At 50.1% G+C, this 20,398-nt stretch overlaps 2 protein-coding genes across 4 annotated transcripts in view; both read left to right on the plus strand.

Moving 5' to 3' along the window:
* Positions 1-2,768, plus strand: part of RAB40B (RAB40B, member RAS oncogene family) — a 43,272-nt gene extending 40,504 nt beyond the window's left edge. For both annotated transcript variants that reach the window (XM_055389346.2, XM_004065365.5), the window contains exons 4-6: positions 167-244; positions 1,121-1,343; positions 1,702-2,768. In XM_055389346.2, coding sequence (XP_055245321.1) covers positions 167-244; positions 1,121-1,343; positions 1,702-1,973 — 573 coding nt within the window. In that variant the 3' untranslated portion in view covers positions 1,974-2,768. The remainder of the gene's footprint in view (positions 1-166; positions 245-1,120; positions 1,344-1,701) is intronic.
* A 10,489-nt stretch (positions 2,769-13,257) lies between these two features.
* Positions 13,258-20,398, plus strand: part of WDR45B (WD repeat domain 45B) — a 44,711-nt gene continuing 37,570 nt past the window's right edge. Inside the window, exons 1-2 of one of the 2 annotated variants that reach the window (XM_019026391.3) lie at positions 13,258-13,748; positions 18,059-18,133. In XM_019026391.3, the coding sequence (XP_018881936.1) occupies positions 13,682-13,748; positions 18,059-18,133 (142 nt within the window). In that variant the 5' untranslated portion in view covers positions 13,258-13,681. The remainder of the gene's footprint in view (positions 13,749-18,058; positions 18,134-20,398) is intronic. The other variant, XM_019026390.4, reaches the window with a different exon arrangement.

A 20,398-nucleotide genomic window follows, 5' to 3' on the forward strand; every position in this document is an offset into this window, starting at 1 on the left:
TCACTGAAAATGATCATAAAACTGCTACATTCAGTTGATAAATCAAAATTATGTACTTTGTGTTAAAATAAGGAAAGTGGTTATTTAGTTGTATGTCTTTGCGTGCATGGCCACAGCTGTGCCTGCATCTGTGTTCTGCGTGCTGAGCCTGTGACCTCTCCCCCAGGGTGTGATCCTGGTCTATGACATTGCGAACCGCTGGTCTTTCGACGGCATTGATCGATGGATTAAGGAGATCGATGAGGTATGTTGTAGAAATGCCACTGCCCAAGATCCCTGTGGGCTTGGGAGGACGTCAGGCCAGGAATTGGGGCCGGGCCCTCCAGGGCTCATGGGTACCCATGGATCACAGGCCAGGGCACTGGATGGGGCTCCAGCAGGAAGGAGGGTGCCTCACCTCGGCACAGCACTGGATAGGGCTGGGCTCATGAGTGTAGCTACAGACAATCACCAAAGCTCAGGAAGCTGGTCCAGACGAAACGAGCGTCCACGGCGTACCTCGGCTATGCGTGGGGTCAGGTTTGGCCTGCTTCACTCCCTGCTGTGGTCAGGCTGGGCTGACCAGCAGTGACCGGCGCTTGTGCCTGCTGGCACGCAGACCAGCCCGCCTGGCAATGGTGACATGGCGTGGTCAACACTAAGCCCACTGTATGAGTGTCCCGGGGCTGCTAGAACCGACGACCACAACCTGGGCGTCCTGAACAACAGAAATGCATTCTCTCACGGTTCTGGAGGCCAGAGCCCAAAACCAAGGTGTCGGCAGGGCCACTTCCCTACAGCCGCCTCTCCCAGCTCTCGGCGGTGCCAGCAACCCTGGGCCCTCCCTGGCTTGTGGCTGCACCGCTCCAGCCTCTGCCTTCGCGTAACGTGGCCTCCTCCGAGTGTCTGTGTCTTCTCTTCTCCCAAGGACACCAGTCATTAGATGAGGGCCCTAATTCAGTGCAGCCGCACCGTAACTATTTACGTCTGCAAAGACGGTCTTTCCGAACGAGGTCCCACGCTGAGGTTCTGGGTGGACATGAACTCGTGGGGGGTTCCTCGACCCAGAGCACCCACATTACGACGACAGCAAAATCTCACTGAAGTAACCCACGCTCCTCGCCTTTCTCCTGCCCGCTAGCATGCCCCCGGAGTCCCCAAGATCCTGGTGGGGAACCGCCTGCACCTGGCGTTCAAGCGGCAGGTGCCCACGGAGCAGGCCCAGGCCTACGCCGAGCGCCTGGGCGTGACCTTCTTTGAGGTCAGCCCTCTGTGCAATTTCAACATCACAGAGTCGTTCACGGAGCTGGCCAGGATCGTGCTGCTGCGGCATGGGATGGACCGGCTCTGGCGGCCGAGCAAGGGTAGGCTACCAGGGGCTATTCCGGGGGCCACCTCTGCCCTCCAGATGCCGAGGTGGTTCAGCGGCCCCCTGGATAAGTGTCTGCCTCCCGGGACCCGTCTCAAGGCCACCATGTCCGTTCTCAGAGCAAGGCATTTGAGAGAAGTAATGACTACAGCTTTGTCAGAAAGCTCATGAGGGAGCTCCTGGGATCTGTACGTGGGCAGAGGGGACGTCGCGGCAGGGCTTGCTGCATGTACAAGCCAGGGCCACGGGTGTCCGAGCCTTGGGAAGGCGGGAGAACAGGTGTGGGCACCACCCCTCATTCCCAGCCCAGGTGGGGACATCCACTAAGCATGGTTTATCTTTTCTCTCCCAAGTGCTGAGCTTGCAAGACCTCTGCTGCCGGGCGGTCGTGTCCTGCACGCCGGTGCACCTGGTGGACAAGCTCCCGCTCCCCATTGCCTTAAGAAGCCACCTCAAGTCCTTCTCGATGGCCAACGGCCTGAATGCCAGGATGATGCACGGCGGTTCCTACTCCCTCACCACCAGCTCCACCCACAAAAGGAGCAGCCTCCGCAAAGTGAAGCTCGTCCGCCCCCCCCAGAGCCCCCCCAAAAACTGCACCAGAAACAGCTGCAAAATTTCTTAAGGAAAGCGCTGAAAGAAACACGGCGGAATCTCTCCAGGAGAAGCTCGGCGTTACCCCTGGCAGCTGGCGGATGCATCTCAGATCCCGGTTCCTCTCGGCGAATGCTGCTTGCGAATGTGTGCGACGTCTTCCGTGTGATGGAAACACACTACACCGTCGGACTTCGAATTTCTACGTGGATGTGCATGAAGCTCTTGTTTTCGATGTGTGTTTGTAAAGGGAAAATTAGTACTCTGCTCAACTCTTGGTAACATGAAATTCTGAATGTTACTTTATCATGACTGCACTGCAACTTTTTCCTTAAAATAACTGCTTTTGTAAGAACGGTGATATTGGAGTGATTAGTATAAATTCAATGGAATTTGAGAAGCAATGGCAGTGGGATAATTTACAGTCACTGATATTATGAGAGGGGTCTTTTTGTAAACCTTTTCAATGTCAAAGCACCAATTTATAAAACGCTGCAGATGTAGAGGTTATGTGCAACTGATCTGTCCAGTTTGTGTATGAAATGGATTTGATAAAGTTTTTGCTAGTTTTATTTACTACATTTTGGGATTAATAAGTGATTTATATGCGTATTTTTCTGTAAATCTACAGTTTTTTGTACAAGATATTCTACAAGTTATGAAGCTAAGGGAAGAAAATGCCAAAGATACCTCTAGTTATGTTGAACACAGCCAGCGCAGTTTCGACAGGTCAAGGAAGAGCTGTTTCAGCAAAGAATGAAGTGAAAACACTTACTTAGGAAAATGTTTCTCAACAATAAAATGTATAGTTGTTTCTCTCTTGGTAGAGTTGGCGGCCGGTTCTTTCGAATTTTGTATTTATTTATTTTATTTATTTATTTTTGAGACAGAGTTTCGCTCTTGTTGCCCAGGGTGGAGTACAATGGCACGACCTGGGCTCACCACAACCTCCACCTCCCGGGTTCAAGCGATTCTCCTGCCTCAGCCTCCCGAGTAGCTGGGATTACAGAGGTGCACCACCATGCCCGGCTTATTTTTGTATTTTTAGTAGAGATGGGGTTTCACCATGTTGGTCAGGCTGGTGTTGAACTCCTAACCTCAGGTGATCCACCCACCTCGGCCTCCCAAAGTGCTGGGATTACAGGCGTGAGCCACTGCGCCCGGCCAGATTTTGTGTATTTCTTATAGCCCTTTACTTCACTGTGCCACTGCCTGGTGTAGACATCACATATCAGAGCTAATACACGACACTGGCAACAAGGCTGAATCCTTGAACTGTTGTCGCCTGTTGAGAAAGGATTCCTTTTCCGGAACAGAAGTGCAGAGGAGGAGAGAGCGGAGAGTTAAAAGCTGGCACCCAGGCATGTGCCTGTCTGAGAAATCAGAGCCGTGCTCCTGAGCCTCGGTGAGGAGCTCCGAGGGGCTGTCAGGAATTCCCCATGAAGATGCAGGCCCTGACCCCGACTGCCTCAGAGCAGGGCTGACCGCAAAGACCTCCAGGGCCGCTCTCTTCCCTGGTCACGCTGTTGAACGTTTCTCTGTGGCTGGGGGTTGCAAATGAGGGACTAAACCAAAAAAACGAAGCGAGAAAATACCCAGATGTTCCTAGTTCCTGCTGATGATCTGTAGATTCTTAGAAACGTAAGGGACCCAGCTGGGTGTGATGGCTCACACCTGTAATCCCAGCACTTCAGGAGGCCGAGGCAGCCGGATCAGAGGTCAGGAGTTCAAGACCAGTCTGGCCAACGTGATGAAACCCTGTCTCTAATAAAATTACAAAAATTGGCTTGGCATGGCAGCGCACGCCTGTAATCCCAGCTACTCAGGAGGCTGAAGCAGGAGAATCACTTGAACCTGGGAGGCAGGGGTTGCAGTGAGCCGAGATCGTACCACTGCACCCCAGCCTGGGCGACAAGTGAAACTCCATCTAAAAAAAAAAAAAGAAAAGAAATTTAAGGGACCCTAGAATCAGGGGCAAAGCCTGTATTCAGAGATGGTGGAACTGAGGCCCAGACAGAAGAGAGGAGCACTGGTCCCTGCGGGTGGAGCCAGGCTTGGGGGTGTCTGGCCACCTGGGCACGGCAGCCACGGGGACAAAGTCCATGGGGAGGCAGGGGTGTGGTCTGTGGACAGAAGGTGAACCCTGAGGGGACAGTGTCTGGAGAGGGTGGCCAGCCTTGTGCAGACACACTGCGAAGACCTCTGCACCCTTCTCTCTGCTGTGCCACAGGTGGGGTGAGAACGACAGGGCCGACCTCCCAGCTGCAAACACAAGGACACTGAGATGCACAGAAAGGAGAGTCCACGATGAAGAAACCCACGTTGAGGGGCCTCTTCTCCCTCCGTTCCTGGCTCAGTGATGGTGAAGGGTAAGGAAACGGATCCTCCCGTTGCAACATTAAACCAGGCCAAACCTGTATTTTTCTCTTCCTTCCTTTTTCTTGTTTTGTAATTGATGTCTCCTCGGGACTACTGATAATGTCCTAGAAGGAATAAAATAAAGTTTCCCAAGGCTTTGTGACTCAGAGCCCTTTGGAGGTGTTCACCGAATGCACGGGCCACCCGGAGGCCTTGGCCCTCCAGGGAAACACCACCAGAAGTCCCCAGAAGCGGAACATGTAGCAAGGAGGCTCCCCGAGATCTCCCAGAGGGAGCACAGCCCTGCCAAGGTATTGGTTTTGGACTTCCGGCTTCCAGAGCTACGAGAAAATAAATATTTGTTATTTAAGTCACCAGGTTTGTGGCGATTGTTATGGCAGCCTCAGGAAACTCCTACAAGGAAGTGAGTTACGCTCACGGCAGAAAGTGCTACAGCAAACCAAGGCGGAACAAAAACAGACGAAACCTAATACAGACCGGACTAAGTAGAAGACTGTGTTTGGGTGGTGAATATACAAAAAACATAAATATAAGTTAAACCTTAGAGAAACTTTGTCATTTTCTTGTCATGTTCAGAGGTGTGGCCTGTTGCTTTAGATCTACAGATTCTTACACACCTTTCTTCTCTTAAGAAAGGCTGGCACCTGCCTTTTAAAACCACTGTTTCGGGCCCCCGGGCTGTGGTAGTTTATTACAGCAACAGTAACAGACCTTGAAACCCGTGCCGAGGGCTTGGCAGGTAAGACTCTACTCCTTCTGCTTCAGCTGCTGTGTGTTGGGCACACAGGTGTTGATATTCATAACAGTACTACTGTTCATTCAAACAGACACACATGAACTGTTACATGAAGGATCCATTTCACAAATAGAACCATTAGAGGACCTTTTAAGAAACCCATCTCCCTTATCCCCTTTCTGTAGTGGAACGTGGAGCAATGTTAAGATTTCAGCCTGGACACTCTGGAACCTTTAATCCTCACGCCTGGAATCCCAGCACTTTGGGAGGCTGAGGTGGGAGGATCACTTGAGCCCAGGAGTTTGAGACCGGCCTGGGCAACTTATGTTTTAAACCACTGTCCTGGCAGGGCGCGGTGGCTCATGTCTGTAATCCTAACACTTTGGGAAGCTGAGGCAGGCGGATTGCCTGAGCTTAGGAGTTCAAGACCAGCCTGGGCAACATGATGAAACCCCGTCTCTACTAAAAATACAAACCACTAGCCGGGCATGGTGGTGCACGTCTATAGTCCCAGCTACTAAGGAGGCTGAGGCATGAAAATTGCTTGGACCTGGGAGGTGGAGGTTGCAGTCAGCTGAGATTGCACCACTGCACTCCAGCCTGAGTGACAGAGTGAGGCTCCATCTCAAATAAAAATAAAACCACTGTCCCTACCCTGCCGCAGTGCTGAACTCGAGCTGATACTGGTTTTTCTCCTCTACATTCCCATGATGACAGCAAACCCTGCTGGAGCACAGAGGCCCTGAGCCACTGTGGAGAGGGATTCCAAACTCCACCTAGTCCCAAAGCAGTTCTGTTGCTCCAGCCTTCACCCTCTTCTAGGTGAGGTGACCGGCTGCTTCCCAGCAGCCCAGAGGTGCTGTCAAGGCTGTTAGCCAAAGGCCACCGTGAACGCCCCTGACTTGCTGCAGCACCGAGCCCCTGACCATCGAGAGGGTGCTGGGGAGTCAGGGAGGATGGGCGGGATTTGGGCAGCTTTGTGGAGGTTTTAGGGAACATTCACGGCAACTGCTGCACCCTGTTTGATGCTGTCAGGAAGCAGGAGGGACTCCGGGACTTACTATCTTAATAATTCTTATCTAGAAGGTGAGAAAAGTGCAGCAAGGTGCGTCATTGGTAAAAAGTGGCAGTCACTCACATCCAGCAGGATGGGGAGTGTTGGTCGTCGGGGAGGTGGGCACTGCTCCCACCTGTGTGCAGAGGGGACCCTGCTCTTGTCCTGCCCCCTCGTCACAGGGCGGCCTTGTCCGCGGGGCCAGGTCCAACAGGAGCCTCCCAGGGCCTCGCTGTGCATGCTCAGGGGCTGCCTTGCTCTTTCTTGTCCTGCCCCCTCGTCACAGGGTGGCCTTGTCCGTGGGGCCAGGTCCAACAGGAGCCTTCCAGAGCCTCGCTGGTGCCCAGGGGCTGCCTTGCTTTTCCTTGGTGCCCTTTGAGGTGACAGGAAGATCGCCGTGTGGGCCACGGTGAGAGGCAGGCATACCGGTCTCCATGCCTTTGACCGGGCAGACGCTGACCTTCCAGTTCAGCTGGAGGAAGACTCTGTGTGTTGCTCAAAGCCAATTGCCACCATCTGCTGGTTTCTTGATTCCTTGCCTTGAATGTTTTCCTTTCTTTCTTTTAGAGACAGGGTCTCACTCTGTTGCTCAGGCTGGAGTGCAGCGGCGCAATCACAGCTCACTGCAGCCTTGAATCCTGGGCTCAGTGGTCCTCCCACCTCGCCCTCCTGAGTAGCTGACCGCAGGTGTGCACCATCACACCTGGCTTTTTTTTTTTTTTTTTTTTTTTTTGGCGACAGGGTCTTCATAACTTGCCCAGGCCGGTCTCAAACTCCTGGGCTCAAGTGATCCTCCCACCTCAGCCTCCCAAAGTGCTGGGATTCCAGGCGTGAGGATTAAAGGTTCCAGAGTGTCCAGGCTGAAATCTTAACATTGCTCCACGTTCCACTACAGAAAGGGGATAAGGGAGATGGGTTTCTTAAAAGGTCCTCTAATGGTTCTATTTGTGAAATGGATCCTTCATGTAACAGCTCATGTGTGTCTGTTTGAATGAACAGTAGTACTGTTATGAATATCAACACCTGTGTGCCCAACACACAGCAGCTGAAGCAGAAGGAGTAGTCTTACCTGCCAAGCCCTCGGCGCGGGTTTCAAGGTCTGTTACTGTTGCTGTAATAAACTACCACAGCCCGGGGGCCTGAAACAACAGAAGTGTGTTCCGTCACTGTTCTGGAGTCCAAGTCCAAAATCAGCATCACTGGGCTGAGATCAAGGCGTGGTACCCTCTGGAGGCTCTGGCAGGGTCCTTCCGGCCTCTTCCAGCTTCTGGGGGCCCCGGGCATTCCTTGGCTTGTGGCCACATCACTGCAGTCTCCGTCTCCGTCCCCATGTGGTGTTTTCTGTTGGTCAGTCCTTCCTCTGCCTGAAGAAGCATGTGATGGCACTTGGGGACGTCCAGACAATTTGGGACAGTCTTCCTGTCTCAGGGCCTCTTGCTTTATCATATCTGCAGAGACCCTTTTTCCAAAATAAGAGAATATCTTCTTTATTTATTTTATTAATTTTTTTTTTTGAGACGGAGTCTGTCTCTCGCCGAGGCTGGAGTGCAATGGCCCGATCTCTGCTCACTGCAACCTCTGCCTTCCGGGTTCAAGCGATTCTCCTGCCTTAGCCTCCCAAGTAGCTCGGATTACAGGTGTCCGTCTGCCACCACGCCCGGCTAATTTTTGTATTTTTAGTAGAGACAGGTTTTTGCCATGTTGGTCAGGCTGGTCTTGAACTCCTGACCTCATGATCCACCCACCCCAGCCTCCCAAAGTGCTGGGATTACAGGTGTGAGTCACTGTGCCCAGCCAGGAATAATACATTTAAAGGTTCCAGAGATGACAACCTGGTATCTTTGAGGGCCATTCTTCAGTCTAATACAAACTATCACAAAGTTAGTGACTTAAAGGAACACACATTTATTTTCTTACAGTTCTGGAGGAATGGGCTAAAATAAAGGTGTCTGTAGGGCTGGTTCCTTCTGGAATCTCCAGGGAGAGTCAATCTCCAGCCTCCTGAGCCTCTAGACAGCAGCATTCCTGGGCTCCCGGCTGCATCCCTCCAGTCTGCCTCTGTGGTCACACTACAGCCCTCTCTCTCAACGACTCTCTTCCCTCTTTCCTGTAAGGACCCTCATGATTCCATGTGGGGCCCGCCTGGATCATCCAGGTCTCTCTCAGCAACCCCCTTCCCTCTTTCCTGTAAGGACCCTCGTGATCCTGCCTGGATCATCCAGGTCTCTCTCAGCGACCCCCTTCCCTCTTTCCTGTAAGGACCCTCGTGATTCCGCCTGGATCATCCAGGTCTCTCTCAGCGACCCCCTTCCCTCTTTCCCGTAAGGACCCTCGTGATCCCACCTGGATCATCCAGGTTAACCTCCCCATCTCAAGGTCCTTGAGGTAGTCACATCTGCAAAGTCCCTGCTGCCATATACAGCAACACATGCACAAGCTCTGAGCACGGGGATGGGGGTGTCGTTGGGGGCTGTTCTTCAGGGTCAACCACACACCCTTCCCCTGTTGCAGATTCTTTTTTTGTTGTTGTTGAGACAGTCTCGCTCTTGTCACCCAGGCTGGAGTGCGGTGGTGCGATCTCAGCTCACTGCAGCCTCCGCCTCCCGGGTTCAAGTGATTCTCCTGGCTCAGCCTCCCGAGTAACTGAGACTACAGGAGCCTGTCACCACACCCAGATAATTTTTCTATTTTTAGTAGACATGGGGTTTCACTGTGTTAGCCAGGCTGGTCTCAAACTGCTGACCTCAGGCAATCAGCCCGCCTTGGCCTCCCAAAGTGCTGGGATTACAGGAGTGAGCCACCGTGCCCGGCCTACTGTAGATTCTTCTCTTGCCCCGAGCAGTAACCACCATCTCCAATTCTGTGCAAACCATCCTCCTGGTTTTCTTTATATGTTTATGTGTGTCCAAATATGTTGTATCTTTAAACAATACATCGTTAGGCCACGCCCAGCGGCTCACGCCTGGAATCCCAGCACTTTGGGAAGCTGAGGCAGGCATATCCTTTGAGCCTAGGAGTTCAAGACCAGCCTGGGCAACATGATGAAACCCTGTCTCCACTAAAAATACAAAAAATTAAGCTGGCATAGTGGTGTGTACCTGTAGTTCCAGCTATGCAGGAGGCTGAGGTGGGAGGATCACCTGAGCCCAGGAGATAAATACATATATATAAAAATACGTATATATGTATTTATATATGTATATACATATATGTATTTATATATATGTATTTACGTATATAAATACATATATACGTATTTATATACGTATATATAAAAATACGTATATATGTATATACATATATATAAAAATACATATATGTATATACATATATATAAAAATACATATATGTATATACATATATATAAAAATACATATATGTATATACATATATATAAAAATACATATATATAAATACATATATATGTATATACATATATATAAATACATATATATGTATATACATATATATAAAATACATATATATTTATATATAAAAACACATATATATGTATTTATATACATATATAAAAACACATATATATGTATTTATATACATATATATAAAAACACATATATATTTATATACATATATATAAAAACACATATATATGTATTTATATACATATAAACACATATATATGTATTTATATACATATATATAGAAACACATATATATGTATATACATATATATAGAAACACATATATATGTATATACATATATAGAAACACATATATATGTATATACATATATATAGAAACACATATATATGTATATACATATATAGAAACACATATATATGTATATACATATATATAGAAACACATATATATGTATATACATATATATAGAAACACATATATATGTATATACATATATAGAAACACATATATATGTATATACATATATATAGAAACACATATATATGTATATACATATATATAGAAACACATATATATGTATATACATATATATAGAAACACATATATATGTATATACATATATATAGAAACACATATATATGTATATACATATATATAGAAACACATATATATGTATATACATATATATAGAAACACATATATGTATATACATATATATAGAAACACATATATATGTATTTATATACATATATATAAAAACACATATATATGTATTTATATACATATATATAAAAACACATGTATTTATATACATATATATAGAAATATATGTATTTATATACATATATATAAATATATATGTATTTATATACATATATATAAATATATATGTATATGTATTTATATACATATATATAAATATATATGTATATGTATTTATATACATATATATAAATATATATGTATATGTATTTATATACATATATATACATGTATATGTATTTATATACATATATATACATGTATATGTATTTATATACATATATACACATGTATATGTATTTATATACATATATACACATGTATATGTATTTATATACATATATACACATGTATATGTATTTATATACATATATACACATGTATATGTATTTATATACATATATACATGTATATGTATTTATATACATATATATACATGTATATGTATTTATATACATATATATAAATACATGTATATTTATATACATATATATAAATACATGTATATTTATATACATATATATAAATACATGTATATTTATATACATATATATAAATACATGTATATTTATATACATATATATAAATACATGTATATTTATATATATATATAAATACATATATATGTATTTATATACGTGTGTGTGTGTGTGTGTGTGTGTGTGTAATTTCTATTCTCTCCACCCCCAGAGGTGAGACTCTGCTTTCTGCCTGCCTTGGAGAAGGGTGGGCGAGATGAGCCGTGTCCCTCACTCCAAGTCACGCTTCAGGTCTTCCACGTGGAGACCTCTGAGCTGTCAGTGGACGGCGGGATTCCTGGAGCTGCTGGAACAAAACCCTACAGGCTGGTGGCTTGGACAACAGCCTGTGTTCCTTCCCAGGCTCGGAGGCTCTGGGGAAGAACCGTTCATGCCTCTCCTGGCTCCTGGTGGCCCCACGATTCCTGCACTTGCTGACTTGGGGCTGAGCACTCCAGTCCCACTGGCTGCCGTCCCCTGTATCTCCTCCCTTCCTGTCTCTTCCAAGGGTGCCGGTCATCAGCTTTCAGGCCCACCCCAAATCCAGGATGATCTTATCTCGAGATCCTTAATTACTTCTGCAATGATTCTTTACCTAAAGAAGCCCCTATTCTCAGGTTCTGGGTGGACCTATCTTTTGTTTTGTTTTGTTTTGTTTTTGAGACAGAGTCTTGCTGTGTTGCCCAGGCTGGAGTGTAGTGGCACAATCTCAGTTCAGTGCAGCCTCAGCCTCAACCTTCTGGGCTCAAGCCATCCTCCCTCCTCAGCCCCCCAGGACACATCTTTAGAGGGCCGCCATTCAACCCACGGTGGTGGGCAAGGCTGCTTTGAGTTTCCTGGTTAGGACACAACCAGCGCTGTGTGTGGATGTCCACACATGCCCCCACCCCCGGCTGTACAGCCACCGGGAGACTGAGTAAAATGTGAACTGAAGGAGGCCCCAAGGGTGGCAAGCAGAGAAATGAAGGGAAATGTCCCTTACCCACGCCTCTCTCCTTCCCCCACGTGACACTTCTCACAGCAGGTACCGGTACGTGTGCACAGAGGAGAACCCAGTGCCCTTCAGGGAAGAGGGTGCTGAGCCCCTGGACCGCACTTAGGTCTCGCCCCAGCTCTGTGATTTGGACCTGGGCCCCTGAGCCCTAGTCACAGCCTGGGCGGCCCAACTCGCTCCGCCATCGGAAGGCTCCTGGTCACTCTCAGGGAGAAGCCCCTCTCGTATGGGAATCGAGGTGTTCAATGCCCACGATGCAGGGACCACCTGGCCCGAGTGGGCCAGTGATCTCAGCTTACAGTCCAGCTCCTTCCTCCCCATGGCTGAGAGGTCAGCACCAGCTCAGGCAAGTGGCGAGGGTGGGATGAGGATGACAGGGGTGGAGGCAGGTGGCTGCGAGGGGACAGTGTCAGGACCTCCTAGGAGATCAGGTGTGCTGCAGGGAACAGGGAGAGCCTAGGAGGGGACAGGAAAGTGAGGAGAGGGAGTGGAGAGGACTCCCTGGACAAGAGACACGAGGGCCAGCACTCAGGCCTTCACAGCCATCCACTGCATGAGCCAAGCCCAGGGACAAAGCTCTGTGACCAGGATGCCCCCAGCAGCCTGACCTAAGAGTTGAGGAGAACTGTGCCCTGTGAGCAATGTGACCTGAGGGTCCCGGAGTCCTGCGGGGTCTGTGCTGTGTGAGGGCCACCTGTCCTTTAGGTGGGGTACTAAGGGGTTGTGTCCTCTATGGGCTGTGTCGTGGGGGGGCTATGTGTCCTGGGAAGGTCTCTGTGTCCTGGCGGTCTGTGTGTCCTGGAGGGGCTGTGTGTCTTAGGGGGACCTCTGTGTCCTGAGGAGCTGTGCGTTCTCTGGGGGGATATGTGCCCTGGAAAGGACTCTGTGTACTGGGGGAGGCTGTGTGTCTTAGGGGGGCTGTGTCCTGGGGGGGTTTCTGTGTCCCGGGGGGGCTGTGTGTCCTAGGAGTGCTGTGTCCTGGGGGACCTCTGTGTCCTGGGGGCACTATGTGTCCTGGGGGGGCCTCTGTGTCCTGGAGACTGCGTGTCTTGGGGGTCCTCTGTGTCCTGGGGGGTCTCTGTCCTGGGGACTGTGTGTCTTGGGCATCCTCTGTGTCCTGCAGGAGCTGCGTGTCCTGGGGGCGCTGAGTGACTTGGGGCCCTCTGTGTCCTGGGGGTCCCTGTCTCCTGAAGGGGGGCCCTAGTATTGTGGCGCTTCTGGGCTTGCCTCTCATGAGGGATGATGCACCGGGCCTCAGTTTTGGGTCAGCCTCCCTTACCGGCTCTCCCCACTTCCTCTGACCGTCAGGTATCCCTGCCAAGCCCTCAACGGGCCATCCTCCTTCCCGGGGCGACCCCGCGCATGACAAGGCCAGACCCTCCCACGAACGTACTCGGCGCTCCCGCCTGGCCCATCCCCGCCCCTGCCCCGCCCATCCCCGCCCCTGCCCCGCCCATCCCCGCCCCTGCCCCGCCCATCCCCGCCCCTGCCCCGCCCCGCCTCCGCCCATCCCCCCTCCTCCCCGCCCCGCCTCGCTCCGCCTCTCCCCGCCTCATCCCGCCCCGCCCGCCCTGCCTCTCCCCGCCTCATCCCACCCCGCCCGCCCTGCCTCTCCCCGCCTTTCCTCGCCTCGCCCCGCCCCTCCCCTCCCCGCCTTGCCTCGCCTCGCCTCGCCTCGCCTCGCTTCGGTTAGATGCGCTCGGCGCTCCATAGGCTCCCTGGTGGGGCGCGCGCGCACGCACGGGCGTCCAGCACGCACGCACATCCAGCACACACGCACATCCAGCACGCACGCACGTACGTCCGGCACTTCCGGCCGCGGCGGCCTCAGCGCCGGCCCGAAGGGACCAGACCGCTGTCCCCCGCGAGAGGCATGCAGCACTGAGGAGCGGCGACCCAGCACGGCGGCGCCATGAACCTCCTGCCGTGTAACCCTCACGGCAACGGGCTGCTCTACGCCGGCTTCAACCAGGACCACGGTGAGGAGGCGCGAGGCGCGGCCCTGTCGCCTTGCCCGGCCGGGCCTTCCCGCAGCCCGGGGTCCCCGACTCTCAGGCCTCTCCTGGGCGCCCCTTTCCGGCCAGGCCTTCCACCCGGGACCCCGGCCCCGCCCGAGCTCCCTTCCGAAGCCCCCGGCCCTCGCCGCTGTTCCCAGCCCGAGCCGGGGTCCGGACCAGGCCCGAACCGGCTCCCACCCTCCTGGCCTTTCGCGCCCCCCCAACCCACGGGTTGTGACCGCTCCCAGCCGGCCGTCCCGGGCCGAGGTCGAGGTCGGTGGGAGACGGCACAGAACCCCAGCCTCCTGCGCGGACGCCCCTCCCCGCGCGCCACGCCCACTCGGGTTCCCTGGCTCCCTGCGGGCTCCACGGTTATCGGGATTTTCCCCACAGCGTGATTGACGCTCTGCCCAGAACCCCGTTTTGCCCCCTATTCCTTTCAGGGTCTTTAGCAGGTAGCCGTGGCTGAGCTGACTTCGCTTGGGTTCACTGGAGCCGCGGAGCCGGCGTCTCCGACGCCTCTGGTGGCGAGTGGCGCGGGTGGGGTGCGGGTCTCACCTTTCCCGTCGGTTTCCATCGGAAAATGTCATTCTCCCCACCCCCACTCCCCGGGATTTTTCTTCGTGTTTGGTGGAGTAAAAGGACTTAAGGGAGGCCTTTGAGGGAAATCTTCTTTTCCCGTGTCGGAATCCAGGTGTAAGCACTGAATGATTTAAAGCGCCCAGGGAAGGTGACCTCCTTCCCCGCAGGTGCTTCGGAGCTGCCGGGGATGCGGCCGGGGCGGCGCGGTCGGATTCCCGCGGGAGGCGGGCGGGACCTGGATTCGGATGGTTGCCTCCTCACCTCCCATTTGAAGGGCGCACTTCCCAAAGGTCCTGATGGGGAGGAAAAGAATGTCCGTTATTCCGAGACAGGCTTCTGCGAGGCTTTACATGTTGGCTTTGGAAGTTTTGTTTTTGAAGAGAATCCAGGCAGGTGCTGTATGATCCCGTATTTGTGAAGACAATTCTATTTATTTATTTATTTATTTCATTTTGAGACGGAGTCTCATTCTGTCGCCCAGACTGGTGCGATCTCGACTCACTGCAACCTCCTCCTCCCGGGTTCAAGCCATTCTCCTGCCTCAGGCTCCTGAGTAGCTGGGATTACAGGCGCCTGCCTCCACGCCCGGCTACCACGCCCGGCTAATTTTTGTATTTTTAGTAGAGACGGGATTTCACCATGTTGGCCAGGCTGGACTCAATCTGACCTCAGGTGATCCACCCGCCTCGGCCTCCCAAAGTGCTGGGATTACAGGCGTGAGCCACTGCGCCCGGCCGGATTACACATATTTGAAAGAACTCTCTCTCAGTGATTTTGATGCCTGATGCTCTGGGACCGGTCAGGCTTCCTGCGCGCTGCCAGCTTCCCCAGGGTTGTGTGCTGGGGTTTCTCCGGAAGAAAGTTTTGCTGAGATGGTAAGGGAGATGCCTAGCCTTCTCAGAGGGTGGTTTCCAACCATCTGGTGTTTGTAATGCCGTCTTTTTAGTGAAGTGTGCTATACCTGTAGAAGGGTGGATATATCATAAGTGTTCAGGTGATGAATTTTCCAAACTGTACACACCTGTCACTGACAATTAAGAAATTGAATATACCTGGCCACCCTTGATTCCAATAAATGCTCCCTACCTGACTTGTGACATCATAGATTAGTTTTGCCTACTTCTGTACTTTATTTTTGTACTTAATTTTGTTTCTAGCTGTTTGTTTGTTTGTTTTGTTTGTTTTTTGAGACGGAGTTTTCGCTCTTGTTGCCCAGGCTGGAGTGCAATGGCGCGTTCTAGGCTCACTGCAAACTCCGCCTCTCAGGTTCAAGCAATTCTCCTGTCTCAGCCTCCCGAGTAGCTGGGATTACAGGCATGCACCACCATGCCTGGCTACTTTTGTATTTTTAGTAGAGACTGGGTTTCTCCGTGTTGAGTCTGGTCTTGAACTCCTGACCTCAGGTGATCCGCCCACCTCGGCCTCTCAAAGTGCTGGGGTTACAGGCGTGAGCCACGGCGCCAGGCTGTTTCTAGGTTTCTTACTCAACATCATGTTTGTGATTTTTTTTTTCCGTATTGTTGAGTATAGTTGTAGATCTTTTTTTTTTTTCTTTTTCCGAGACAGAGTCTTGCTCTTGCCCAGGCTGGAGTGCTGTGGCGTGATCTCAGCTCACTGCAACCTCTGCCTCCTGGGTTCAAGCGATTCTCCAGCCTCAGGCTCCCGAGTAGCTGGGATTACAAGTGCCCGCCACCGCTCCCGGCTAATTTTTGTATTTTGAATAGAGATGGGGTTTCACTGTCTTAGCCAGGATGGTCTTGATCTCCTGACACTGTGATCCGCCCACCTCGGCCGCCCAAAATGCTGGGATTACAAGTGTGAGCCACCGTGCCCGGCCAGATCATTCTTGATGTACAATGTTCTTTTGTGCAGACATACAACAATTCATATATCCATTCTACCATGGTTGGGCATTTGGGTACTTTCCAGTTTTTGGCTACCATAAGCATAATATGAGTAATAAGAGTAATGATTAATCTAGAAGATGTCTCTCAGTGACCATATGTTCACATTTCCACAGGCATGTACTTCTATATACCTAGGAGTAGAATTGAGAGTATAGTAGATAGTACAAATAGTTTTCCAAAGTGGTTGTACCACTTTGCCCTCAACTAGCAGGTCTAAGAGTTCCCATGGCTCTACACCCAGCTCACATTTGATATTTTCTCTTATTTTTGGTCATTTTGGTGGCTGTGTACATCTCTCTGTTGTTTATATGCATTTTCCTGATTTTGTGTTTCTTGACCACTTGGATATCCTCTTGTGACATGTCTAAGTCTTTTGCTCATTTTTCTATTGAGGATTTTGCCTTTTTCTTGTGGATTTCTAGGAGGTGGTTTGGGTATTTCTATTTTTATTTTTTATTTTTGTTTTTTTTTGAGACGGAGTCTTGCTGTGTTGCCCAGGTTGGAGTGCAATGGTGTGATCTCAGCTCACTGCAACCTTCCCCTTCTGGGTTCAAGTGATTCTCCTGTCTCGGCCTCCTGAGTAGCTGGAATTACAGGCGCTCACCACCACGACTGGCTAATTTTTTGGTATTTCTAGTAGAGATGGGGTTTCATCATGTTGGTCAGGCTGGTCTCCAACTCCTGATCTCAGGTGATCCACCTGCCTTGGCCTCCCAAAGTGCTGGGATTACAGGCACATGCCACGATGCCTGGCTAATTTTTGTATTTTTAGTGGAGAGTAGGTTTCACCATGTTGGCCAGGGTGGTCTCGAACTCCTGACCTCAGGTGATCCGCCCACCTCGGTCTCCCAAAGTGCTGGGATTGCAGGTGTGAGCCGCCACCACGTCTTGCCTGTTTTGTCTTGTGTTTTGAACTGGGATTGCAGGCGTGAGCCGCTGCGTCCGGCCTCCAATGGGAGTTTTAGAGGCCTTTGCGTTGGGCTTTCACACCACTTGTGCAGTCATTGGAAAGATCCAGACTTTGCAACATTTCATGTGAAAAATAATTGAGGGGTTTGTTTTTTTTCTGTTTCCAGCCACAGCTTCATAGAGCCAACAGTTGGACACGGCATTTAAGGAGATGGATGTAGTCCTTGGGTCACACACGAGCATTAACACTATCATCTACGCACTTAAGTGCTTTATTCAGTTTCTGACAGTGCTGTTTATTTGGACCATTAACAGCCTGCTGTGTGACTTGGAGGCAGTGACCAGGATGAGTGACCTGGGTAACTCGTTGAGACTCTGACAGGATTTTAAGGAGTTAGGATGATTTATAGGTGGGAGCAAAGTCACGGGAGACCACCCTGTAAATGGGAAAGAGCATCCTTTCCTCACCTTCCCGGTTCCTGGAGTCTAGGACTACCTCTTGTCTCCCCAGCACCCTGCCCTTCCCTTCACCTGGTGTCCACAGTGGGCGGGATTGCCTGCTTGGTGCGTTTCCTCTAGATGTGTCCTTCACGTTTGTCACTCATCGTCCTCCAAGCCTGGGCCATGGGGATGCCACAGAAGGCCCCTGCAGTGGGGAAGTTGCGTGAACAACTCCAAGACTCCTTTGCTAAAGGACAAACAAAATGCCCCGCATTGAATGTGCTTGTCACTTAGTAACATTTCTACAAGGACAGGAGTTGTGACTTAGCATCTATCGTGTCTGTGTAGTTTGAGCATCTGCAAGAGTTCTCAGTAGTTGTCATTTCTCCAGACCTCTTACTTTTAACCACTCCAGGCCTGGGGATTAATGTCTCTTTTACACTTCTGCTTTAGGATGCTTTGCATGTGGGATGGAAAATGGATTCCGAGTCTATAACACTGATCCACTAAAAGAAAAAGAGAAACAAGGTAAGAATTAATGGACATTTTCTGGTTTCTCCCCTTTCCAACCCTCAGAGTCTAAATTTAACCTTGCAGGTGGAGCAGGGAAGGGATGGCTGTTTTCGAGAAGTAAATAGGGTTCATGGCCCCTCATAAACTTGGAGGGAGCTGTCCTCTTTCTTTCGTTGAGCTTCTACAGGTGCTGAGGGATACAGGAGTGTGTTGAGCAGGTTTGTTCATTGGCCTGATTTCTCTAGTGAATTATCGATCAGCATGAACTTCTTGTGCCTTTTCCCCATCACATCAGGGATTTTTGGCAGCAGAAACCTCTTTTCAAGTAAAGTCTTACCTGTAACCCTGGGATGTAGAACAGTAAGTGGTGCTTTATGTCTGGGAGTTTATTTTGTAAGTCAGGGTGCGTTTCCTCAGCCTGCATCCATGCTGTGTACGTTTGAGTCCTGGTTCTGCCCTCTACCAGGTTGCTGTGCGAACTTGGGCAAATTTCTCAGCCTCTTTGGGCCTCTATTTTTTTTTTTCTTCTTCCGAGACGGGATCTTGCTCTGTTGCCCAGGCTGGAGTGCAATGGCATGACCTCGGCTCATTGCAACCTCCGCCTCCCGGGTTCAAGCGGTTCTGCCTCGGCCTCCTGAGTAGCTGGGATTACAGGCACCCACCACCACGACCGGCTAATTTTTGTATTTTTAGTAGAGACGGGGTTTCACCATTTTGGCCAGGCTGGTCTCGAACTCCTGACCTCATGATCCATGCGCCTCGGCCTCTCAAAGTGCTGGGATTACAGGCGTGAGCCACCGTGCCCGGCCACCTCACTTTCTTTGTACGTGAAATAAGGTTGATAACAATGCCTGCCTCAGAGTTATTGTAAAAATGAGTCAGGGTGCGTAAAACACGCAGATTAATGCCTGCACGCGCATTAGGTGCTGTGGATAGGTGCTGTGGACTGTATGATGCCACATACACTGTATGATGGGATTTATGCAGATAAATGTATGATGGGATAATGATGGGATTTATGCAGATAAGTAGTTGCAAAACATTTTAAAACAGCTTGACTTGCAAATCTCAGGATACTTTTTACTGAATTGACCCAGAAGCTTACAGAAGAGTTGTAGACGTTGGTGTCCAAGTTGAATCATTAGCAGCTGTGTGGGAAAAACCCCCCAACCATGTTTTCTCTCCACTCTTAACAGCACAACAGTCGTCAGCACAGAAGAAGACTTCTGTGACCGAATGTGGGGAATTTTTCCCCACACACCAAGCAGTGGACACCAGCTGGGTGTCCTTTCAGTTCTGATGCCATCTACCTAGAGATAGAGTCAGATCCCACAGGTTGAGGGCTCAGTCCCCAAGACTGCCCCAGTCCCCACCATGCATGAGTCTGGGCCTCCTAAACTTCAGACTGACTGGCTTCAAGTTGGGGTTCCCACAGCCCCCTCCTTGGATTCAATTAATGTGCTGGAGCGGCTCCCAGAACTTGGGGAAGCACATTTACCAGTTTATTATAAAGCAGCGGTCTGCAGCCTTTTTGGCACTGGGGACTGGTTTCATGGAAGACAGTTTTTTTCATGGGGGGATGGTTTCGGGATGAAACTGTTCCCACTCAGATCATCAGGCATTAGTCTCAGGAGGAGCGTGCAGCCTCCATTCCTCGCGTGTGCTGTTCACAGTGGGGTTCATGCTTCTGTGAGAATCGTACGCTGCCGCTGATCTGACAGGGCAGAGCTTGGTGGGGATGCTTGTTCGCCTGCTGCTTGTGTCCTGCTGTGCAGCCTGGTTCCTAACAGGCCACGGACCAGTACTGCCCCGGGGTTGCAGACCCATTGTAAAGGATAATTGCCAAGAATACAGATGAGGGCAAGCACGGAACAAGGTGTCGGAGGACAGGCTATGGAGTTTCCAAGCCCTCCCTCGGCTGCCACCCTCCAGAACCTTCCATGTGTTCAGCTGACCTTTTGGATTTTTATGTTTTTTATTTTTTTACTTCAAAATTCATTTTTCTTTGATTTTTTTTCTTTTTTTCCACATGTGTTACAGAAAATACCTCTTGGAGATATATATATATATCTATCTCTGACGTTGTCTCGCTCTGTTGCCCAGGCTGGAGTGCAGTGGTGTGATCTCGGCTCACTGCAAGCTCCGCCTCCCGGGTTCAGGCCTTTCTCCTGCCTCAGCCTCCTGAGTAGCTGGGATTACAGGCACCTGCCACCACGCCTGGCTAATTTTTTTTGTATTTTTGGTAGAGACGGTGTTTCACTGTGTTAGCCAGGATGGTCT

Source organism: Gorilla gorilla, chromosome 4, assembly GCF_029281585.2.
Source record: "Gorilla gorilla gorilla isolate KB3781 chromosome 4, NHGRI_mGorGor1-v2.1_pri, whole genome shotgun sequence".
In the NCBI taxonomy this organism is placed as follows: Eukaryota; Metazoa; Chordata; class Mammalia; order Primates; family Hominidae; genus Gorilla; species Gorilla gorilla.